Consider the following 25,128-nt stretch of genomic DNA (forward strand, 5'->3'; position numbering starts at 1 on the left):
CACAACATGGTTGAACAAGCAGGAGTCCTTCATGCTAATACTCATCATTGCAAAAGAAATTGCAGAATAAAAGACTTAACAAATACCTATGTTTTATTTTCATTTTATTTTTCATTTTTCAATCAAGTCAAAGATTATGCGGAGGTGTGTAGACGATCTGGTATTTATTCATGTTAATCCCATGATATTTAAATATATAAAAGTGTCATATTCTAAATTAATAAAAACATTCTTTTATCTGGGTTATGGAGCTGATGCGGAATCAGCCGACGGAATGCTGAAGTCTGCTGAAGGTTCTCGAACCACCCAGAACGCTCAGCGTGCGTTCTCACACCTCCTGCTCTTCCTTTTGATCTTTGACATGTGAATATGCTCAGATAAAATCTAATTTTATAATGAATATATGTGGATTAAACATGTAAATCTGACTGTATTATATACATTAAAGTGTACTGATATAATAAAAATGTGTGTACCATGTCCAGTGTTGTCTGTCTGTCTCTGCAGCTGTCCTGTGGACGTGGCTGCAGTTTGTGTCTAGTGTCACGCTGTCCTTCACAGCGGAGACGCGGTCTGTTCCCATAGCAACCACACAATCTTATTGGAAAATATTTATTTATTAGAAATGGAAGGTTTGATGATGAGCTAACCTTCACAAAGACTCATTACTGCATATTTATTACACTGCGTTCAACGCTGATTAGTATCATCTTTTTAAATTGGATATCATCACATTCATGAAAGTAGTTTGTCACTTCAAAATGAACAAAACCAAACATAAGAGGAAATAACAGTGATATTGAATACATCATTTCAGATACAAGCAATCAAATAAAGAGACCTTTAAAAAAAATCAAGTGGTTAGGTAGTTTTACTAAATCAAACTCCATTATTATGAGGTTATGAGACCAGCAGTTACGTACAGATTACGTTAGGGACACTCTTGACAACCATCAAAGTAATTTATAATTATTAACAAGTTAACTTCAGTCTTTATCACTCCAGCATGTCAGGAGGATACTCTAGAACAAGCAGGGGAGGCTGGTGGAGGTAGGAATCAGAGGACAGGGCTCATGGGAGGCTGGTGGAGGTAGGAATCAGAGGACAGGGCTCATGGTGATGAATGGAACACGTTGTGTTTGATACCATTACTCGTTTCTTTCCGCATCACCGTGAGTCCGAATTCTACCTCCACCAGCCTCCCCTGCTAACGAGGGCAGGGCAGTGCTATAGGTTAAGTGGTGGTCTAGTAGTGGTGGCTTCGTGGATAGTGAGTTGAACTGGTGATCAGAAGGTCATGAGTTCAAGTCCCACCTGGGGAACACCACCACCTACTAGTGTGCCCTTGAGTAAGGCACTCAGCCCTAAATGACTCCAGGGAGACGGTCAAATCCCTGTGATCTCTAATGGTAAGTCGTGCTTCGGCTTAAAAGCGTTCTGCTAAAACGGTTAAAATGTAAATGCAGGGCCTCGATTGGTTGGCTGCGTTCAGGACCACGGCATACCGAACGTTTTGTAGCGTCGAGCGTCGGCCTCGAAAAGAAGAAGCAATGTCCTGACTAGAAGAGACGCGATTCATCGGCTCGTTCATACATATATATAAGCGCTGCGTCCTGGTGTTGACAACAACAACAACAACACAGACACACAAACAGACTGGATAAATACCGGAGTAGTAAAAGAAGAAGAAGGGTCTCGTCGCCACGACAACAACTTCACAACCGCCTCACGTCGTCGTTGTCGGCGGCGCTAACCCGGGGTATCTATCAACCTCGTGAACCGCGTCCCGTCGTTCGTCACGCACATTTCCTTTCGTCCGGTTCTCATCGTCGTGGCGGCAAAGAAGAATAATAATAATATCAACCTTCCCCCCGTTTTGGCGATCGCTCTGCTGAGTCTCATAATCACGGCCCCCCACCACCCCCCCGGGGGCGACGCGCCAGGCCGTCGTCTAACTGTCATGGACAACCGGGGACCGTCCCCGTTATTTATGCCTCCATTAACGTCAACAAACTGCATTACTGAGTCATCAGGCGGGGGAGTTATCACTGAGACGCAGGCCAGGGACTCTCTCTCTCTATCTCTCTACCTCTCTCTATCTCTCTACCTCTCTCTCTCTCTCTACCTCTCTCTCTCTCTCTACCTCTCTCTCTCTCTCTCTGCAGGTCAGGACGCGGGGAGGGACGCAGGGACAGATTAGTGCAATTACTGCTGCCTCAGACGGACCAGGGTGTGATGATGAAGATGAGGATGATGATGATGAAGAATAAATTATGATGCTGACTCATAAGGATGAAGAGATCGGCCCTGTCCAGAAACGACCCCGAGCCCCCATACGCTCTAGCTCCCTAAACCCTAACCACCTAGCTCCCTAAACCCTAACCACCTAGCTCCCTAAACCCTAACCACCTATACCCTAGCTCCCTAAACCCTAACCCCCCCACCCCCTAATTCCCTAAACTCTAGCTCTTTACACCCTAGCCCCCAACCCCTAATCCCCTACACTCTAGCTCCTTACACCCAAGCCCCCTACACCCCTAGCCCCTACACCCTAATCCCCTACACCCCTAGCCCCCTAATCCCCTAGCCCCCTACACCCCTAGACACTAGTGTAGATCAGAAGAGAAGAAAGAGGTTGGACAGGTAGGGTGTGCTCCTGATGTTTTATTGGCCGGTGGGGTCGTAGCTCCGCCTCAGAGCTTGGCGTGGTCTTTGAGGATCACCTCCAACTTCTGACTCAACATGATGTTACCTCGCATCTTCAGTTTGCCTCCGAAGAACGCCTGGAGGGGTGGGGAGGGAGGGAGAGAGGGAGGGGGTGGGAGGGAGGGACATGGGGTGGGAGGATGGGAGGGAGGGAGACAAAGAACAAGTCTGAGTACCTCAGGCTCCCATTCTCACACATCTCAGCACAGAAACCAGATCAATTGCGACGCTCCCACAAACCGAATCAATAGAAAGTTCAGGAGCTGAGGCGAGTAGCCGACTTTTCTCTCTGCCAAATCCCAGAACAATGAAATGCTTCGCTTCTCTGAGGAGTAGGAGGAGGGAGGGAGAACTGGGATAAGTAGCTCAAACAGCAGTGTACTTTTCACTGAAGTGAAAAAGCCTTCAAACACAAGAAACAAGAAAAAGCCTCTGGGCGCTCCGGCTCCACTACTCTGCTGATGCGCTGCTTTTCTCTGACTAGAACCTCCCCGAGCTCCAGGCCTCCTCAGGTGGTGGTGGTGGTGGAGGGGGAGGTCCAGGCCTCCTCAGATGGTGGACGAGGTCCAGACCGCCTCAGATGGTGGTGGTGGTGGTGGTGGAGGACCTCCAGGCCTCATTAGAAAGTGGTGGTGGTGGAGGAGGTGGAGGTCCAGACCTCCTCAGATGATGGTGGTGGAGGACCTCCGAGCCTCCTCAGAAGGTGGTGGAGCTCCAGGTGGGTGAGTGTGCGTGTGCGTGTGTGTGTGCGTGTGTGTGCCTACCTTCTGAGGGTTGAGCTTGCCCGTCACCACCTCCATGAAGTCCTGGTCAGACAGGGTGAGGGTGACGTCTGCCTTCCCGCTGTACGGACCCTTGTGTAAGCTCCCCGACCCCGCCTTCAGATCAATGGCTAGAGGGGGGGGGGGGGGGTTAGAGAGAGAGAGGGGGGTTAGAGAGAGAGAGAGAGGGGGTTAGAGAGAGAGAGGGGGGTTAGAGAGAGAGAGAGAGGGGGTTAGAGAGAGAGAGGGGGGTTAGAGAGAGAGAGGGGGGGGTTAGAGAGAGAGGGGGGGTTAGAGAGAGAGAGAGAAACCATCAGAATACAGCAATGAGTGAGTACAAAGACAGGTGTTAGGTGTAGAGTAAGTACGTAAGTAAGTAAGTAAGTAAGTAAGACCCCCAGTAGTGCAGCTTCAGCAGCTGTCTGTAGGTATTAAACACAGGTGAATCAACAGGTCAATGTACAGGTAAAGGTGTGTTAACGTGTGTGTTGTTGACAGCAGTGTACAGGTAAAGGTGTGTGATGGACAGGTAAAGGTGTGTGTGTGTGTGTGTGTGTGTGTGTGTGTGTGTGTGTGTGTTGACTCACTCCACAGAGCAGCAGTCTGTCCGTCCTTGGTGATCTCCCAGACAAACACAGCCTTCACCTTCTTCACAAGCTCCGCCCCCATGGCTTTGATCCGCTGTCCGATCTCCGCAAACACCAGGTCGCTCTGGAGACCCCCGGCCTGGGAGGGGTTAACACACACACACACACACACACACACACACACATTTAATTTATCAAATACATATTTCATTTCCTACCCGTATCTGTCCAGGTAGGTCATTGCAAATAAACCTTCTCGTTTACAATAACAACAACATGACTGTGGAAAAGTGAATGTGTCAAGTCATTTAATTTAATTGAATGTCATGTGTGAGCTAATGTCACGTGTGAGGTCATTTCCTGTGTTTGCTCATTTGCTAGTTTGCTCATTTCAGACTGTGCTGTTGCCTGTGTGTGTAGTGTGTGTGTGTGTGTGTGTATGTGTGTGTGTGTGTGTGCGTGTGCGTGTGCGTGTGCGTGTGTGTGTGAGTGATGTGATTACCTCAGGCAGGCTGTCAGGGGAGGTCTCAGCAGCGTGCAGGTCCACATAGGCCCCGGCCAGAACCACCGCTCCCGTCTCCACCACCTGGGGGACGGAACTCAGCAGGTCAGAGGGACAGACACACTGGGATCTCTTGTCCAATCACATTACCTGGTGCCTTTATAACGTTGAACCCAGAGGGGACAGAGGGATAGAGAGACAGAGACAGAGAGAGAGAGAGAGAGAGAGACAGAGGGACAGAGAGACATTAACAGAGGGACAGAGAGACAGGGGGACGGAGACAGAGGGACAGAGACAGAGAGACAGGGGGACAGAGACACAGAGAGACAGAGAGAGACGACAGGGAGAGAGAGAGACAGAGAGACACAGGGACAGAGAGACACAGGGACACAGAGACAGAGGGACAGAGACAGAGAGACAGGGGGACAGAGAGACAGGGGGACAGAGAGACAGGGGGACAGAGATAGAGAGACAGAGAGACGACAGGGAGAGAGAGAGACAGAGAGACACAGGGACAGCGAGACAGAGAGACAGAGGGACAGAGAGACACAGGGACAGAGAGACACAGGGACAGAGAAACAGAGAGACAAAGACGAGACAGAGGGACAGAGAGACAGAAAGACAGCAGCCCCAGCCATCGCTGACCGTCCGTCCGTCCGACATCTGAGCACGTCCTACACCATTAAAAGTCCATCATCGTTGTTCGCAAACTGTCGCCCCAAATCGATAACAATGACGGTAATCAAAACTTCAAAATCAAACTTCTTATTCATTGTCTCTCTCTCTCTCTCTCTTTCATTGCTGTGACATTTATTCAGCGATAAATGTCTGGCCAGAGTCGCCCTCCTCAGGGTCAACGACTTAGGGGGGGGGAGGGGGCGTTAACGGGGAGGGGCGGGGGGGGGGCGTTAACGAGGAGCGGGAGCCATTACCGCGGCTGATTAAAGAGACTCACTTTGCACTGGATGTGGATCCTGTTGCCCTCCTTCCACATCTCTGTCTGCAGGGACTGGCCCGGCAGCACGGGCTTGGCGAACCGGACCTGAGAGGACAGAACAGAACCACATTATAACATTATTACAGTATTACATTACTTTTAAAGTATTTTTTTCTGAGTGGGGCAGTCCCACTCATATTCTTTTTCATTTTATTGGACAGACACAGTGAAGACAGACAGGAGAGTAAGGAGAAGAAGGGAGAGAGGGCATGTCAGCAGGGCGTGGGCCGGATTCGAACCCATGTCCACATGGGCATAGTATGTGCACTGCAGACCGTGGTGCTGGACCACTGGACCACCCCAGGCCACACATTATCACATTGTAACAGTATTACATTATTTTATTCATAGAGCATGTCTGACTCATATTATTGTCTGACTCATATTTTCGACAAATTTTATTGGATAGAGAGATAGTGAAGATGGACAGGAAAGTAAGGAGAAGAGGGGCAGGGCAGGGGGGCAGGGGGGGTTGCTGGCGTCATATCCAAGGTGCCTACCACATGCCGTTGTGCCCTTGAGCAAGGTACGTAACCCCTAATTGCTCCACGGGGGGTGTGGCTGACTATGGCTGACTCTCTGCCTAGAGCAAAGAAAAAATACATTTCGTTCTTTCTCTTGTGCAATGACAAAAAGGTTGAGTCTAATCTAATCTAATGAAGGCCAAGTTTGAGGCCCTCGGCCCACCAGAACTTTGGCACATTGGTGGCGGAAGTGTCCGGAAACAAGACTACGGGCCTCGCAACGAGGGCTTGGCAAGACCAACCAGCGGGAGGACGGAGTGAGACAGCGGGGGGGGGGGGGGGGGGAGCTACGCTTTTGTTTTACTTCGACGCCCTTGAACAGGGGAGAGATGGGGGGAGGAAGAGATGGATGGGGGATGGGGGGGGGCTGTACTGATGTTCCACCTTGATGGCCTTGAACAGGAGAGAGATGGGGGGAGGAAAAGAGGGATGGTGGGGAAGAGAGGAGGGGGGGGGGGGGGAGAAGAAGTAGGAGGAGAGGGTGGAGGAGGAGGAGGAGGAGGGAGCTGTGCTGGTGTTTCACCTTGACGGCCTTGAACAACGGAGAGATGAGGGGAGGAAGAGGGGGATATGGGAACAGAGGGAGGAGAGGAGGAGGAGGAGAGGGGGATGGGAAGGAGAGGAGGAGGAGGAGGAGTGAGCTGTGCTGGTGTTTCACCTTAATGGCCTTGAACAACGGAGAGATGAGGGGAGGAAGAGGGGGATGGGAAGGAGAGGAGGAGGAGGAGGAGTGAGCTGTGCTGGTGTTTCACCTTAATGGCCTTGAACAGCGTGGCGTCGTTGTTGGCGTACTGCTTCAGGACGTGTCTGGCCGCGAACCCGAAGGAACACAGGCCGTGCAGGATGGGGGTCGCGAACCCTGGGGGGGAGGGGCCATTATGACTCATTACACTCTCGTACACAGCACAGTGAGGCGTATGAACAGATATACATAGCATGCTATTATTAGTATTGTGTGACCATTCATTCTCAGTAGAATGCTAGGTAGCGTATTGAACGCAGTAGTTTGGCTTGACTAGCGAGTTTGTGTTGTGATTCTCAACAACATTGTAGTGTTTCAAAAGAAAAGTCTGAACATTTTGATTGGTTGTCGATATGTGGACCAAAGCATTAGAACGTGTCACGTGTTGAAGGACCATTCATTCTCAGTAGCATGCTAGGTAGCGTATTGACAGGGTCTCACCTCCCATGGCGGCGAAGCTGGGGTCTATGTGGAGGGGGTTCCAGTCCCCACTCAGACGGTACAGGGCCGCCTGCAACCAACAAGGGGACAAACCATGTGACCTCACTGTCTTTGGGGATATACTAACTACACAGTATATGGACCCATATGGATATTGAGTACAGGCAGATTTGATGACGCTGATGACGAAGCATTATTGATACCGTCACTCCTGGATACTGAACCAACACACACCTGGTCTCTGGTGGTGACGTCGGTCATCACGGAGTCAGGAGCTCTGTCGGGGGGGGGCAGGGGGAGCTGGAGGAGAGAGAGACCAGGGTTACAGCATCACCTTAACCACACGACGACGGTCTCAAAGCAGTGAAGGGAAATATCGGAGGACAGGGCCCACCGGCATCCCCTGTATTAAAGCTGGGCTGTCTGAAGGCATCAGCAGAGGTGATAGGTGGAGGTGACAGGTAGTGGAGGTGACAGGTGACAGGTGATGGATGGGTGGTGAAGGTCGTAGGAGCAGGGAAGTATCGTCACTATCACCAGTGGTAGTGGGTGTGGTCTGTCTGGAGGTGTGGGTGTGTCACCGGGGCAGAATGATTGGTAGCCTAATGACTGTCACCTGTGTCTATTTGGGATTGATGCAGATTGATTGTGTGTTTGCACGGAGAGAGGGTGAGTTGAGGGCGCCGACATGTCTGTTGACCGCGCTATGCTAACGCTATGTACCGTCTAGTCCACGAGATGGCTCTGTGTCGATAGTAGGCTATGTTTTTATGGTAGTTAAATAAAACACCCTTAAACTGCAGCTAGGGACTCATGCTCCTTCCCTGGACTCCCTTACCAGCCCTCTCAGCGGCCTAGCTGTTGTTTCGACAGTCTCGTTACCAAGGTGATGAGTGACAGGTGGAGGTGATGAGTGACGGGTGGAGGTGATGAGTGACAGGTGGAGGTGATGAGTGACGGGTGGTGGTGATGAGTGACAGGTGGAGGTGATGAGTGACAGGTGGAGGTGGAGGTACCTTGGCCTTGTCAGACGTCCTCCTGCCTCCGAAGCCCCCGGCCCCCACCACGAACACAGACCACTGGTTGTAGCACACCAGCTCCTCACCGCTGTACGTGTTCACTAGAGAGAGAGAGACACACACACACACACACACAGAGACAGACAGACAGACAGACAGACACACACACACACACACAGAGACACAGAGACAGACACACACAGAGAGAGAGAGAGAGAGAGAGAGACACACACACACACACACACACAGAGAGAGACAGACACACACACAGAGACACGCACACACACAGGCACACACACACACAAAGACAGACACACACACACAGACAGACACACACACACACACACAGAGACAGACACACACACACACAGAGACAGACACACACACACACACACAGGCACACACACACAAAGACAGACACACACACAGAGACAGACACACACAGACAGAGACAGACAGACACACACACACACACACACACACACACACACACAGTATCAGACTGTGTTTCCTGGAGTCTGGTCTCTCGGGGCCGTTTGGTAGAGCAGACTCTGTGGTTAATGAGACCAGTGAGCTTTAATGGGATGCAAGCCTGTGGAAATCTAAAACATTCCCTTCCTCTGTCAGTATACCCAGTTGGCATAGGACGACAGCATCCGCCTTCACTCCTTCTACCAGGGTACGTTCAACAAACACATTTGTATAAACAACAACAACAACAACCACAACCACCACCACCACCTCACCATCCATGAGAATAACAGCTCCGGAGCCTTTGTCCAACACGTCAGCTATGGTGGCCTGTGAGGTCAGTGTTCCTGCAAAGGAGGGATTATAAAAGTTACAGAATCTGTTTATTTTATGGAGAGAAGATGTCGGAGGGAAAGAGGCAACAACAGGATGTGAGACACAGACCTGAGGTGGGATGGGGAGGGGCTTACCTGAGGTGGGGAGGGGAGGGGCTTACCTGAGGTGGGGAGGGGCTTACCTGAGGTGGGGAGGGGAGGGGCTTACCTGAGGTGGGGAGGGGCTTACCTGAGGTGGGGAGGGGAGGGGCTTACCTGAGGTGGGGAGGGGCTTGTACAGCTCTAGGTACTGCTCCCCATGCAACACCTGGAGGGGGGGGGGGGAGAGAGAGATGTTGTGATTCCAATTGCTGTTCAGATATCGTTTTTTCATTCGTCTGCCGACAACAGAACAGTCTTTTGGCAGTCAGTAGCTGAACACACAACTGAAACACACTGAGAGTGAGCAATAAGACACTACGCAGCATCAAAACCTACATGATTGGTCATCTCCAACAGAGATGTACAGTTTCTATTGTCAACAGTTTCTAGAGAGCTCCTACAGTTTTTTTGTGTTTGCCATGCAATCAACTTGTCAGTCGGTATTTTTGCTCAAAGCACAGGGTCTAGGCACAGGGTCAGCCATAGTCGGCGCCCCTGGAGCAATTAGGGGATAAGTGCCTTGCTCAAGGGCACATGCAGCTCCCTCCTGAGGCAGGGATCGAACCAGAGACCTTCTGATTGCTAGCCGGCCTCTCTAACCACTAGGCTACCGCCGCCCCAACAGTTTCTAGACAGCTCCTACAGTTTGTAACAGTTTCTAGAGCACTCCTACAGTTTGTAACAGTTTCTAGAGAGCTCCTCCAGTGTGTAATGTCAACAGAGTGTTTCTGGAGCGTGGCTGCGGTGTCTGACCCTGGAGAAGTCGATGTTGAGGCCCGGCACGGCCCCCAGGCCCCCGTCCATCATGGCCGCCTGGGAGGGGATCACCCCGAAGGTGGGCAGGCAGCAGAAGTCCTGGCTGCCCTCGTACAGGAAGCGCAGGTGGTCCTCCTCCCGCGTGGACACGCCCACCCCCAGGGCGTACAGGATGCACTGGGTGTTGCTGTAGCTGAACGACGTCTCCGGAAGCTTCTGGCCGATCGCCTCAGCCTGGGGGAGGAGAGGAGGAGAGGAGAGGAGGGTTAGTTTGACTCCCTAGACCCCAGACACCATAGACACCCCTCCATAGACACTAACCCTAAGGCATTAGACCCTAACCCCTAGCCATTAGACACTAACCCCTAGACCAGGGGTCGGCAATTAAGTTTGGCCTCGGGCCCAAAAAAAATGTAGCCACTAGATGGCGGGCCCGAACATAATCAAAGGCTAATTTAAGTAATTTATTGTTAAAAAATGTGACACGTTCTAATGCTTTGACTTTTCTTTCGAAAAATGTACACATCGCTAGTCAACTAACACAGCTTGTTTTGTGAGCCTGCTAACAATGTAAAGTAGTGTCAACTAGGTAGCAGTCCAATCCATTACGTTGCAGTATTTTGGCTTGACTAGCGAGTTTGTGTTGTGATTCTCAACAACGTTGAAACGTAGTTTCACCCTGTTCCATATTTTTGAATAATAAATGTGTGGACTGACGATGTAGCGCAGCCTAACTTATTCTAATAATTATGTAACATACTTTTGTTCTGATAATGATTCTGCCCTCCTCCCAGACAAGGTCACATTATTATTGGATTAATAAACTAACCCCAACACTGCGTGCCGGGTGAAGTTAGCTAAACATTTAACCTGCTAGCTAGCAAGAGAAACATAATGTCACTCTCCAAAGGTCTAAAGAGGAAAGTTGACGGTGAAAACAGGGCATTTAAAGAGGAATGGACAGCGAACTATACGTTCATCCTACCTGGTTTCATCAATGCAAAGCCGTTGTGAGAGACATTTTACGTGCTCACAATGTTCCCTTTCTATACATGCGAGTCGTCCTTTTCGTCAATGAATGTGATAAAGACGCACGAGAGGAATCGATTGATGCATAAAAACCTTGAGAACTGCCTGCGGATTAAAGTGACGTCCATATCACCAGATATCAAGCAAATAGTGACCGATGGGAGATGCTTTTTGTTTGCCGATTTTGTTGTCAATGTTTTTCAGAAAATTAAACAGAATTTGCTTCGTTACTGTTCATGTGTGTTGCAGTCACATATACGTAAACATTACGTTTGAATGGCTTACTGAGCTCGTGTTATTTTTTTCAAACCACACACCGCATGTCGGCTATTTCAGCACCACGCGTTGTCCACCTACTTATGATTCACCGTGAGGGGTTCAGCGTCAGTGCGCTTCGCTGCCTGATTGTCTGTCCCTGTGTCATTCACTCTCAACATGGATAAAAGTACAATAAGCATTATTCAGGTGGAGGTCGATTCTCTATTCGGACATTATAGGCGCTATATGTGGGACTGTCGGTCCGATATTGTAAAAAAAGAAAGAAAAGTGGATTCTCAAAATAATCTGCTGGCCAAATATTATTGGTGATGGGCCAGCAATGGCCCACGGGCCGCCTATTGCCGACCCCTGCCTTAGACCATCTCCTGATGATAACAATACTGCTCTCCAGTATCTCTACAACTGTGACTGTGATATCTCCTGATGATAACGATACACCGATTGCACCGATTGTCCCTGCTAAGTCGCTTTGGAATAAGGCGTCTGCTAAATGCCAAAAATTTAAATGTAATGTAAATGAAGCTGGGTTGCCATGGCTCCAAGTCAAACTTCACTGTGTCACCATGGCGGCCCGAGGCATCGCTGTGATTGACAGCCTGGCTGTGCTCCTGTCACATGGTCCAGAGACACACCCCCTAACCCCTCCGACGCCCTGGATTCTCAATCTGTAGATCTGAACGACATCAGACGGGTATAAGCAGAGACAGAAAGATCACGCTAACACCCGTCCGGTTTGGTGTCAGATCTGCTAAACGAGTCATCGCCATCGCCTCGCCTGTTGGGAAGGTCGCGGAAGGTCGGCGAGGGGTCAACCGGGGGGGGGGGCGCGGTGACGTGACTCAGCGCCATGGCAACTCGGCTTCAAAGAGACGACATCCCTCGCACGGCGAGAGGTTTCTTCTTCGGTGGTGGTGGTGACGACGGCGGCGCATCATTATCGCCCGCCATCTGTCCTGCTCCGTTCCCGTCCGCAGGAGGTGTCGTCAATAAAGTTTGATTCTGTTCAAATTTAATTCGATTAGATTTTAAAATCAGATTGATCAAAGACGACGACTTCATCAGTGGAGCTGCCTGACTTCAACCGATCAGGTCTGCCGCCAAATCAGCAGACTTCCTCTCGCGGGAAGCCATGAACCCGAACAGACGGACAAACTAGATAAACTAAACAGACGGACCTGTCCGATACGCCGCCCACCGAACCGGAACTCGACCAACACCGGGAGCCAAGTTTCAATTAAAGTCAGTTTCAGATTTCAGAGCTGGCTCCCACCACCGCCTCAGCGGCGGCGCCGGTTCCAGGTGGACGACGTATCGGACAGGTCCGTCTGTTCAGTGCTCCTGGATGGAGGGAACGAGGAAGTCTAGTTTGTCCAGAGGGCTGGGGGTGGGGGGAGGGGGGGGGGGGGGGGGGTGGAGACTCACTGGGTTGATGCCCGAGGAAGAGGGGGAGGAGGAGGCCATGGCGCTGGTCGGGTTGGGGACCGGGCCTGGGTCAGTCTCCACGCTGGACAGGACCTCCACCAACGTGGCCAGAGACTCTATCAACACACCACACAGAGAGAGGAGAGAAGAAGGGGGGATGAGACTCTACAATACAACCACAGAGGAGAGCGAGAGATAGAGGAGTGGAGAGAGAAAGCAGAGAGCACAGAGGAGAGAGAGGGAGAGAGAGAGAGAGAGATTGACAGAGTGGATGAGAATGAGATTATACAACCAGTCACACAGAGAGAAGAATAGACACTATAATCACCTGTAACCACCACACAAAGAGAGAGGTGACAGAGAGGTGAAGTGAGTCGGTCAATAACACTCTACAGTCCTCCCAGGTCAATAACACTCTACAGTCCTCCCAGGTCAATAACACTCTACAGTCCTCCCAGGTCAATAACACTCTACAGTCCTCCCAGGTCAATAACACTCTACAGTCCTCCCAGGTCAATAACACTCTACAGTCCTCCCAGGTCAATAACACTCTACAGTCCTCCCAGGTCAATAACACTCTACAGTCCTCCCAGGTCAATAACACTCTACAGTCCTCCCAGGTCAATAACACTCTACAGTCCTCCCACAAAGAGCAGGAGGACAGGAACAGGAGCCACACATTGTTGCCAACAACACAACCAGGAAGTGTCATTAAAACACCACACATTCTGATGCAACATAACGTTACTGGAGCATCTGTTCCCAACAGCCCGTCAATAACCTCAGCAGTGCAACAGCAGACGGAGAGGAGTCACATGAACACATAAAACACACATTAACACTTCTTAAAATCGATAACTCAAGTTCATACTTTTTACGGTCTCAACAAGACTTCACAACAGGGAATATAAAGAGGGGAGAGAGACGGGTGAGAGAGAGAGAGAGAGGACAGAAAGAAGAGAGAAGAGTGGAGAGAGGAAAGCAGAGAGAGCGCAGAGGAGAGAGAGAGGAAAGAGCCTGAAGAGAGAGAGAGAGAGAGAGAGAGAGAGAGAGAGAGAGAGAGAGAGAGAGAGAGAGAGAGAGAGAGAGAGAGAGAGAGAGAGAGGAGAGGAGAGGTGACAGAGGACAGAGAAGAGAAGAGAGAGAAGAGGAGAGAGGAGGTGAACCCAGTCACTCCGGCAGATTGTTCTGGAACAGCAACAAGTTTCAGGAACAAGTGAGAAGCTCAACAAAGACATGCTAATGAGACAGACGTCCCGGGGGAAGAGACTACCACCCCCATGGTGCACTGCTGCTGCCACTGCTGCTGCTGCTAATGTACAGACAAGGGCAGGGAGCGAGGGAAGAAGAGGAGGAGGAGGAGGAGGAGGAGGAGGAGGAGGAGGAGAGAGAGAGAGAGAAAGCTAGAAGGGGGCAGGGGGAGGGCTTCTGTGGTATTGGATCTCTTCTTCTGTGGTATTGGTATTGGATCTCTTCTTCTGTGGTATTGGTTACATACTACTGTTGTTGCAAAGCGAGAAGAGTGTAAACTCTGTACACCGTGGAATATTCCAATATTTGACAACTAGAATATTAGACACATATTGTGTGTGTGTGTGTGTGTCAGTGTGTCTTACCGTGGATGTTTGCAGGCTTGAGGGTATTAGTGAAGTCACAGATGTGTGTATGTGTGTGTGAATGTTACCTTGGATGTTGGCAGGCTAGGTGGCGTCGGTGAAGTCACAGATGTGTGTGTGTGTGTGTGTGTGTGTGTGAGAATGTTACCTTGGATGTTGGCAGGCTTGGTGGCGTCGGTGAAGTCACAGATGGCGTCCCACTGGTCCCTGACGGCCTCTGGGGACATGCCCTGGCTCCTCTGCCTCACTATCCTGCCCTGAGAACGCTCCCAGCGCACTGCACACACACACCGACACGCATACACACACACACACACACACACACGTGTACACACACACACACACGTGTACACACACACACACAGATACGCACCGACACACACACAGATACGCACCGACACACACACATGCATGCACGCACATGCACACACACACACACACACACAGACACACAGACACACAGACACACACACACACACACACACACACACACACACACAAGGGAATACTGAATCCAGTAGAACAGACCTTCCCCAGGGAGAAGAACACATCCTAACAGTCTAACAGTCTAACATCCTAACAGTCTACCAGTCTAACAGTCTAACATCCTAACAGTCTAACAGTCTAACAGTCTAACATCCTAACAGTCTAACAGTCTAACAGCCTAACAGTCTAACAGTCTAACATCCTAACAGTCTAACAGTCTAACAGTCTAACAGTCTAACAGTCTAACAGTCTAACATCCTAACAGTCTAACAGTCTAACAGTCTAACAGTCTAACATCCTAACAGTCTAACAGGCTAACAGTCTAACATCCTAACAGTCTAACAGTCTAACAGTCTAACAGTCTAACAGTCTAACATCCTAGCAGTCTAACAGTCTAACATCCTAACAGTCTAACAGTCTAACAGTCTAACATCCTAACAGTCTAACAGTCTAACATCCTAACAGTCTAACAGTCTAACAGTCTAACAGTCTAACAGTCTAACAGTCTAACAGTCTAACATCCTAACAGTCTAACAGTCTAACAGTCTAACATCCTAACAGTCTAACAGTCTAACAGTCTAACATCCTAACAGTCTAACAGGCTAACAGTCTAACATCCTAACAGGCTAACAGTCTAACAGTCTAACAGTCTAACAGTCTAACAGTCTAACAGTCTAACATCCTAACAGGCTAACAGTCTAACAGTCTAACAGGCTAACAGTCTAACAGTCTAACAGTCTAACATCCTAACAGTCTAACAGGCTAACAGTCTAACATCCTAAAAGTCTAACAGGCTAACAGTCTAACATCCTAACAGTCTAACAGGCTAACAGTCTAACAGTCTAACATCCTAACAGTCTAACAGGCTAACAGTCTAACAGGCTAACAGGCTAACAGGCTACTTACGCTTCCCGATCCAGCCAGCGCCCACCTGCACCAGGAGACAACACACACACAGTCAAGGTTAATGAACATGTGACTTGTCTCACACACACACACAGACACACACACACACACACACATACATACAGTCACACACACACACACACACACACACACACCTCAAACAGGCTGCCGTTCTCCTGACACTCCTGGTGACACAACCACAGCACCAGGGGGGCCACGTACTCCGCCTTCAACGACTCCAGCAGATCTGTCGACAGACAACAAAACATCAACAACACATCAATAAAGTCAACAAATCATCAACAACATCAACAAATCATCAACAATGTTTACACCGTCAACGAAACATCAACAACATCAACAAAACATCAATAAAGTCAACAAAACATCACCAATGTTAACTATGTCAACAGAACATCAATAAAGTCAACAGAACATCAACAATGTTAACAATGTCAACAGAACATCAACAATGTTAACAATGTCACCAAAACATCAACAACATCAATATGGAACCATTTGATGGCCTAGCAGCACTTTGCTTCATTGAAAAGCATTTCATTGCCCATGTCTGAGGTTGAATCCCGTGTATACGGCCAATAAAGTTTGACTTTGACTCCAAAGTCACACAGAACGATAGCGGAGATACGAGCCAGGGTGGAGGACGGAGGCAGAAGCCAGTCTGGCACGCGCCAGGCGAAGGAAGCGATCAACTATGCCGCCTCATTAAATACCCGACCCACAAACCCACTACTCAATACCAACATCCACAAACCAGCAAGGTCATCTTCTCTTCTCTTCTCTTCTCTTCTCTCCTCTGTTCTGTTCTCCTCTCCTCTCCTCTCCTCTCCCCGCCTCGCCTCTCCTCTCCTCTCCTCTCCTCTCCTCTCCTCTCCTCTCCTGTCCTCTCCTGTCCTCTCCTGTCCTCTCCTTTCCTCTCCTCTGTTCCCCTCCTCTCCTCTCCTCTGTTCTCCTCTCCTCCCCTTTCCTCCCCCCCCCATCCCCCACACTCACCAGGGGGCATGACGGTCTCTGTGAGGCGTGATCCGGCGGTGGGGGCGATGGTGTTGCAGTGGATGTTGTACTTCTGGCCCTCGATGGCCAGGGTGTTGGCCAGGCCCAGCATGCCCAGCTTGGCCGCGCTGTAGTTGGCCTGGCCGAAGTTACCGTAGATGCCCGCCGCTGATGACGTCATGATGATTCTGGGCGCACACACACAAGGGTACACAAGGCCGACGGGGTTAGACAAGAGAGTGTGTTTGTGTGTGTGTGGGGGGGGGGGGGGGGTTAGAGGGTGAGTGCATGTGTGTGTGTGTGTGTGTGTGTTTACACTCAGTTCACTTCAGTCAAGCAGCAGTAACAGGAAAACGCAACACCACACAACACAACAACACAGAGAAACGACCCTGCCCAGCGACCCAGAAACATACCCAGAGCCTACTGTACTTCACTGCTCAAATCAGGGAAAATGTCCTCACTAAACATCCGCTATAGGAGAGGAGAACAGAGGCCTGTATGTCCTCACTAAACATCCACAGATTTGGCAGACGAGTGTCCTCTGTTTCCTTCTGCCTGGGTGACAACAGTGATGCTAAGTTTGACCCCGGACCCGTGACCCTAGACCTTGACCGATGTCATCACCGTACCTCCCAAACTTCTGCTTCTTCATGTGGTCCCACGCCGCCCGGGTGACCATGAAGGAACCCCTCAGATGAACCCTGTGGATCAGGTCTGGAACACAAGAGAAGGGTCGGTTTAATTACTGAGCTATGAAATACAGTATGTATCCATGTAACGAGGGGACTCGAATCAGACTCAAGTCGCAAATTTGAAGACTTGAGACTGGCTTGACTAACATTTATAAAAGACTCGAATTGACTTGGCATTCATGACTTGAGACTTGAGACAGATGACTCGAAAGGACTTGACTTTCTTTTTTTTTATTAAATATTTGAATATGTCCGTTCGTTTTGAGACACGGTTGGGTGATTTCTCGCGCAGTGCCCGATGCGTTGCCTGGCAACCTACTGCACGCGGCAAACCAGTAGAGGCCAACGGACGAGGCAGCTATCGTCATGTCGTAAATATAATATTATATAATATATGTAGACCATAATTAAATCATGTAGTGGGTTTGACCATAATTCAATTTGGATTGAAGGATTATTGATGGCGGTAGTCAGAAGAGAACAGCGGTATGCACCATAACATCCGTCACTACAAAACCCACGGAGAATGTGTCTTTTTAGCTAACTTATTGGCTAGTCAAACGTTAGATAGACAGCTATCGTTAAATCTAAGCTATGTTACGTTTTTGAGCCACGAAGAGTATGTGGCTCAAACAGTATGTGGCATCGCGTGCTCCTGTTGAACGTGAGTTGACAAAGGCTGCGTTCGTAAATTCGCTCTGAGAGCGCCGGAGCGCACGCTGCGTTCAACGTCATAAGAGACCAACTAATTTGATTGGACAAGAGGTATTCCATGAGTTTCCAGAGCATATTTACGAACGCACACAAAGTAATATCAAATTAATTGTTTGCAAATGCAGCGCATTTATTGTAAGTGGCTATTCATGTTTCTAGGCAGTAATATCGCTACCAGCTTGCCGCTAGCTATGTGGATATGGACAGGACTAAATAAGATGAATAGCATGTCCCATAAGAGTCAGTTCATGCTTGACAAAAACCATTATACTTGAATAGTTTGAATACGTTTTCATGGCCTGATGTAGCCTAATGTTTAGTAATGTCAGTATGTCAATATGGCATACTAAAACCATTATACTTGATGTAATGTTAGTAATGTCAGTAATGTTTACATTTTAGGCTTTATATATTTATTTATTATTTTTTATACTTGTTTTTACTTTATACACTATTTGTGTTCATTTAGGAGGCTTGTTATTGATTGCCATTGATTGATTATTACTGTCTCTTAACTGATTTAAATGTGGAAACTGGTGTCGATCATCAGACTTGACTTGTGACTTGCTTGTCCTGAGCAACTTGATTTGACTTCTCACCACAGTAGCTTGGAACTTGCTTGAGACTTGAAGGTTAAGACTTGACACTTACACATTTGTGACATACTCCCACCTCTGCCATGTATTCACAGCATGCTGTATGCTGTGTACCAGGTGGGAAATACAAGCGATGGGATGGATCGGTTTAATTACTGAACTATTAGAAATATGGCATAGATGGATCAGTGTAATTACTGAACCGTGAACTACAAGACAACAAATGGATAGGTGTAATTACTGAACTCTGAAATACAGCAAATGGACAAACAACAGTCTTAGCATGCTGTGTGTGAGGTGTGGAATAGAATAGATTGGATGGAAAGTACGAATCCTTACCCCAATCCAGGTCACTTGTCCTGCCAAAGGAGCGGTCTCGAAGTATCCTGACATGCGTGAAATAAAACATAAGTAATGGTTCTTCCTGTAACTTATCAAGAAGGTGCATTGTGGGAAACGGTGAAGTTAAAAACTTACCCTGCATTATTTATAACGATATCTGGAAAAGAAAAGCATAGATATGTCTTGAATGTGTTCAATCAAGCCTACCATATATAGTGAACATGTAATCTAATCATGCTTTATATTCATCTATACAGTGTACATTTACTACGCAAGCAGCATTTTGTCTGTGTTATTGACTCACCTATTCTCCCAAACGCGTCCAGGGCTGTCTGGATCAGCTTCTCCCCGTCCTCTACGGACTCTGTGGAGGAGGTTGGAGGTTAAAGGTGGAAAACATGGTTATACAGTATGAAGCATCAGGTAATACACACCATCTACTCACTCCTTTTCGAATAATGTGAAAAATAAATTAATAAATTAATAAAACTAAGTTAAATGTGCAATCATTTATTTTGCTTTCTGCTTTTTAATTCTATTAGTTTAGTTTTTTTGTTTTCCATTATATTAATTATTGTTGCTGTATCTTGTTTTGCACATATTTGAAATAAACATCTCAATCAATTTAGCTGACGCTTTTATCCGAAGCGACTTCCATCGCAGTGAGTGCATACATGTACATTTTTCTGTATATATGGTCCCAGCAGGAACCGAACCAACAACCTAAGCCACGGAGGACCACTGTGGGGAGAGACTACCTACTGTAGCTGGCCTCCATAGAGGCTCCCTGTGGGAGAGACTACCTACTGTAGCTGGCCTCCATAGAGGCTCCCTGTGGTAGAGGCTACGTACCGTAGCTGGCCTCCATAGAGGCCCTCTGTGGTAGAAGCTACGTACCGTAGCTGGCCTCCATAGAGGCCCTCTGTGGTAGAGGCTACGTACCGTAGCTGGCCTCCATAGAGGCCCTCTGTGGTAGAAGCTACGTACCGTAGCTGGCCTCCATAGAGGCCCTCTGTGGTAGAGGCTACGTACCGTAGCTGGCATCCATAGAGGCCCTCTGTGGTAGAGGCTACGTACCGTAGCTGGCCTCCATAGAGGCCCTCTGTGGTAGAAGCTACGTACCGTAGCTGGCCTCCATAGAGGCCCTCTGTGGTAGAGGCTACGTACCGTAGCTGGCCTCCATAGAGGCCCTCTGTGGTAGAAGCTACGTACCGTAGCTGGCCTCCATAGAGGCCCTCTGTGGTAGAGGCTACGTACCGTAGCTGGCCTCCATAGAGGCCCTCTGTGGTAGAGGCTACGTACCGTAGCTGGCCTCCATAGAGGCCCTCTGTGGTAGAGGCTACGTACCGTAGCTGGCCTCCATAGAGGCCCTCTGTGGTAGAGGCTACGTACCGTAGCTGGCCTCCATAGAGGCCCTCTGTGGTAGAGGCTACGTACCGTAGCTGGCCTCCATAAAGGCCCTCTGTGGGGAGAGATACTACCTACCATAGTTGGCTACTGCCTTGCCTCCCTTGGCTTTTATCTCCTCCACCACCTTATCAGCCAGGACCGAACTCTTCCCCCCTCCTTTGATGTCTCCTCCAAGGTCGTTCACTAGGGACAGGGAAGAGGCAGTTACATTTACATGTTTATTTTTGGGCATTTAGCAGACGCCTTTATCCAAAGTGACTTACAACAAATACATTTGACTAAGTAAGTAAGTAAGTAGTAAGTGAATCATCTATCCGCTAGTCATAGCGGGATAAAGTACTCTATGCTCAGGCCTGGAGCCATTGGCAGTCGTCGTGCTAGAAGAAGGAAGCTTTTAATTGTATTTTATTATTATTATTATGATACTGGGGAAACAGTACAGGGGGGTAGTAGATGTCTCAGGATTCCACTACTGAGGCGTGGCCTAGGCATACGGTTCACGACCCCAGAGTTGGTCCTTGACATATAAAGACATGGGCTGCGTTCCAAAATGCGTTCTTGCACTCTTCTCCAGAGCGAATAACAAGTGCGGTACAGTTGGGGCGGCAGGTAGCGTAGAGGTTAGAGAGGCAGGTAGTCTAGAGGTTAGAGGTCAGGTAGCCTAGAGGTTAGAGAGGGCCAGCCAGCAATCAGAAGGTCGCTGGTTCGATCCCCGCCTCAGGAGGGAGCCGGAGGTGAGCTGGTGACTGGAGCGTTTCTGGGATCATATCTACAGTATCCTACCACCACTGCCGTTGTGCCCTTGAGCAAGGCACGTGACCCCTGACTGCTCCAGGGGCGTCTGACAGGGGCTGACCCTGTGCCCAGAACTATGTTAGGAATGTGCTGTGGTGTTCTGTGCTGTGTGTGTTTCTGTCTCGAGGGGGATGTGCTGTGGTGTTCTGTGTATGTGTGTGTGTTTCTGTCTCGAGGGGGATGTGCAGAAAGATAATTTCCCCTCAGAGATCAAAAGTATATCTTGTTCTTGTTCTTTTCCCACGTACACTCTGAATAATATAATATATATATAATATGCAAGATTGCGTTTTTGAACACAGCCATTGTTTTCAGGATATCAACAAACAAACAAAAACGTTATTTATTCATAAACACATCTTTGAGAAAGGAGTCTAAGATAATAACTCATTCTTACCAACAACCGAAGCTCCCCTCTCACCAAACGCCAAGGCGTATTCTCTACCAAGTCCTGTGGAAACACAACCAGATGGATATAGATCGACTTTTTAAGGCTTTTAAGGCTTTTTTTAGGCAGCTCACAAACAACAAACAAGTAAAGTGACAATACAACTTGTAAAAACAAGTAAAGTGACAATAGAATAAAATAAAATAGACATCTGAAACAGTATAACAACAGCCCAATGTGAAGTAACATACTCAAACATTGACACCAGGGAGAGAGCACTGCACTGTTTACTGCAGGGGAGGCTGTGGAGGGAGGTAGACATTGGAAGACAGCCTCTCCTGGTTCACTGATCAAATCAATGCTGAGTTTGTAGAACAAGTTCAAATGGCCTGGTCGTGTAGCAGGAGCATTAAGCTATGTTGACGTCGACAGACTATGGTAGAGCCAAGACATTTCTCCACTGTCAGTTGGAATAAGAGTCTGTGTGCATCACAGCTGTGTGTGTGTTGACACTGTGATTCTGCTGCTGCGGCAAGACAGGGTCATTGCTCTGCATGAAATGGCGTGATAAATGGTATCACACACGTTTGATACCATAATGGTAAATGGACTGCCTTAGCCTATATAGCCTTATTCCAAAGCACTTTACAACGGCCTCTCATTCATTCACACACTCATTCACACACCAATGGCTGCAAGCTACCATGCAAAGCGTGCGGTCCGCTCATTGGGAACAATTTGGGGTTCAGTGTCTTGCCCAAGGACACCGGGACACCTGTGGCCAGCCGGGGTTCGAACCGCCGATCTGCTGACCTTGCGATCATTAGACGCCAGTCGGTTCTACCTCCTGCGCCACACAGCCGCCCCGTTCCATGCATTACAGGACTACCGTCCTCTGATTTCTACCTCCACCAGCCTCCCCTGTGCTGCGTTGCCCTTTCACACACTGCCAGCCAGGCGTTCAAGGCGATGTACTTTGTTCTGTGCAGCTAGGGGTGAGTGATATCAGCGCCGCAGCCACAATGTCGCAACTTTACCATCGACAGCAGGGTTGCCAAATCCCACACTTCTGTCGTGTGTGACAAGCTTTCACAAGCTTTCACAAGCTTTCACCTAGACTAGAGCCACAAGCTTTCACCTAGACTAGAGCCACAAGCTCTCAGGCTGCTCACACAACTCACAGTCACAACCCACCAAAACACTTCGACAGCAACAAGAGATGAACAACAGGCAGACGTATTATGGTCAAAATGGGGTAGTGGTGGTCTAGGGGATAGTGAGTTGGACTGATGATCGGAAGGTCATGAGGTTGAATCCCACCTGGGAACACCCCCACCAGTGTGCCCTCGAGCAAGGCACTTTAGACCTAAATGACTCCAGGGAGAATGTCCCTGTGATCTGTAATTGTAAATCGCTCTGGATTAAAAGAAAGCGTCTGCTGAATTATAAAGTGTTTCTGGTAGCACCCACCTCCCCGTCGTGGTCTGATGTGCCTGATTAAGCCCATGCTTAATGCACTCTCACTCCAGCCAGCTACCCAAAGTTGACAGCCTGCTTGTGAGACCGTTTGCAGAGATGTGACTACCTGGTAGTGAGTTTAGACCAGTGTAGACCAATCCTATCATGTGATGATGCAGATATGGGAGTATAGAGAGGTTCTGGTAGTGAGTTTAGACCAATCCTATCATCCTAAACACAACTGTGAACATTTCAAACCTGCAAACTGCGACACTTTAAATGAATGTGCAACAATACTATGTGCAATAGGACAACCCTCGGGTACATAAGGTTCAGAGATAGGAAATGTTAGGATATTTATAGCATAGCATAGAGTACAGCACAGTGTTTTATTTCTATAGTATAGTAGTATAGTGGATAGTGTACATAGCCTTTATTTATGTAAACCAGCTCTTTTCCCTTCTTGTTTTTAGTATTTCTTTCCAAGCACCAGGGGAGCCCCCCCCTCCCAAATTTCGTTGTATGGTACCTGTACTGTATCAATGACAATAAAGACCATTCATTCATTCATTTATTCATAGTGAGTGTAGACCAATCCTATCATGTGATGATGCAGATTATGGGAGTATAGAGAGGAAGATGGGATGTACAAGGCTGTCTAAGGCAGCTAGCTGACTAGCAATGCCATACATAACAAGCACTAGCCAGCTGCTAATGCTAGCTAGGACATCACACTATTGTCTTCCTGCCTGGCGAGCATCATTAGCGACCCCCCGATCTGCACATCTCCGAAGGTTTCATGATCATAGTCAGGCTGACACGTTAGAAAAACATCCGACAAGCGTTGACAGTTTGACAGAAAGAAAGCTAACGCTAGGCTAGCTCCCATTGATACAGTCAGAAAGTTAGCTTTGTTTACCTCCACCAGCCCCCGTCACGAGGACCACCTTCCCCTGGAAAGTCAAAGGCACAGACATGATCAGGCTCGTAATCTGGATGTTTAATAATCTCTTATGTCCAGATGACAGTCGCAGCAACAACAACAACAACAACAACACAGGTCCAGAGTGTGTGTGTGTGTGTGTGTGCTGACAGCTCAGGGTGAACTTTAGCCTACTTCCACAAGGGGCACCCTGGGTAGTCAGAATCTAACCAATCGCATTGCAGAGATCCAAGAGTCCCATCCCACCACAGCTCCACTTCATTATAAAGGTGATTTACCTGGGGGCTGATTTCAGTCAGTACCTAATTTGTTATGCATAGAAAAATGTCAATGCCTGTCAATCAAGCAGATTGTTATCATACTAATTTCCACTTTAGATTTGTTGTTTTACCTACAGTCATGAATAATTGACAGTCATTGAGGGGTGCAGTGCTTTCATGCTAAAGTTGAAATCAAATCAAATCAAATCAAAGTTTATTTATGAAACGCACAGAATACAGCCGTAGACGGTGCAATGAAATGCTTAGGGCGAGGTAGCTTAGGGCGAGGTAGCTTAGGGCGAGGTAGCTTAGGGCGAGGTAGTTGTGATAACGTGATTCATTTAGATTAAGGCACAGCAGCGCCTCTTTCACCTCGGGCGGTGGAAGCAGTTTGGCATGGGGTCGACGACCCTGCGGGCCTTCTACAGAGGCACAACCGAGAGTATACCGACCGGGTGCATCACTGCCTGGCACGGCAACAGCCCTGCCCTCAACCGCAGAGCGCTACAGAGGGTGGTGTGGACAGCCGAGCGCATCACCGGATGTGAGCTCCCCTCCATCCAGGATATATACGACAAACGGTGTGTCAGCAAAGCCCGGAGGATCATCAAAGACCCCAGCCACCCACACCACAGCCTGTTAGACCCCAGCCACCCCCACCACAGCCTGTTAGACCCCAGCCACCCCAACCACAGTCTGTTAGACCCCAGCCACCCCAACCACAGCCTGTTAGACCCCAGCCACCCCAACCACAGCCTGTTAGACCCCAGCCACCCCCACCACAGCCTGTTAG

General features: G+C 48.8%; 1 protein-coding gene across 2 annotated transcripts; it reads right to left on the reverse strand.

Annotated features, from left to right (window-relative positions):
• Nucleotides 1-2,602: 2,602 nt before the first annotated feature.
• On the reverse strand, nt 2,603-24,200 carry hsd17b4 (hydroxysteroid (17-beta) dehydrogenase 4). 2 transcript variants are annotated; one of them, XM_080530483.1, is made up of 24 exons: nt 24,052-24,200; nt 21,684-21,737; nt 20,567-20,674; nt 19,386-19,445; nt 19,217-19,238; nt 19,079-19,125; nt 17,367-17,451; nt 16,735-16,922; nt 15,876-15,967; nt 15,721-15,745; nt 14,477-14,605; nt 12,713-12,828; nt 9,980-10,216; nt 9,341-9,392; nt 9,026-9,097; nt 8,277-8,380; nt 7,495-7,560; nt 7,261-7,330; nt 6,830-6,936; nt 5,512-5,598; nt 4,557-4,640; nt 4,055-4,193; nt 3,471-3,598; nt 2,603-2,783 (listed from the first exon to the last, which is right to left on the reverse strand). In XM_080530483.1, exons 1-24 carry the CDS (start codon nt 24,107-24,109, stop codon nt 2,694-2,696), a joined length of 2,220 nt encoding a protein of 739 aa, XP_080386609.1. In that variant the 5' UTR covers nt 24,110-24,200; the 3' UTR covers nt 2,603-2,693. The 2 variants fall into 2 exon arrangements, with proteins under 2 accessions (XP_080386609.1, XP_080386608.1); XM_080530482.1 differs by lacking the exon at nt 2,603-2,783 and adding an exon at nt 2,914-3,250 and having other exon boundaries at nt 3,365-3,598.
• Nucleotides 24,201-25,128: the final 928 nt, after the last annotated feature.

This window comes from Nansenia antarctica (genome assembly GCF_963989245.1).
Source record: "Nansenia antarctica genome assembly, chromosome: 5".
Classification (NCBI taxonomy): Eukaryota; Metazoa; Chordata; class Actinopteri; order Argentiniformes; family Microstomatidae; genus Nansenia; species Nansenia antarctica.

Excerpts from the sequence above, each read along its gene's own strand:
- hsd17b4 (XM_080530482.1), bottom strand. The coding sequence starts at position 24,109 with ATGTCTGTGCCTTTGACTTTCCAGGGGAAGGTGGTCCTCGTGACGGGG. Across the intron at positions 8,381-9,025 it reads AGCTGTTATTCTCATGGATG|TGAACACGTACAGCGGTGAG; the intron begins GTGAGGTGGTGG and ends CTCTCTCTCTAG. Across the intron at positions 7,331-7,494 it reads ACGTCACCACCAGAGACCAG|GCGGCCCTGTACCGTCTGAG; the intron begins GTGTGTGTTGGT and ends TGTTGGTTGCAG.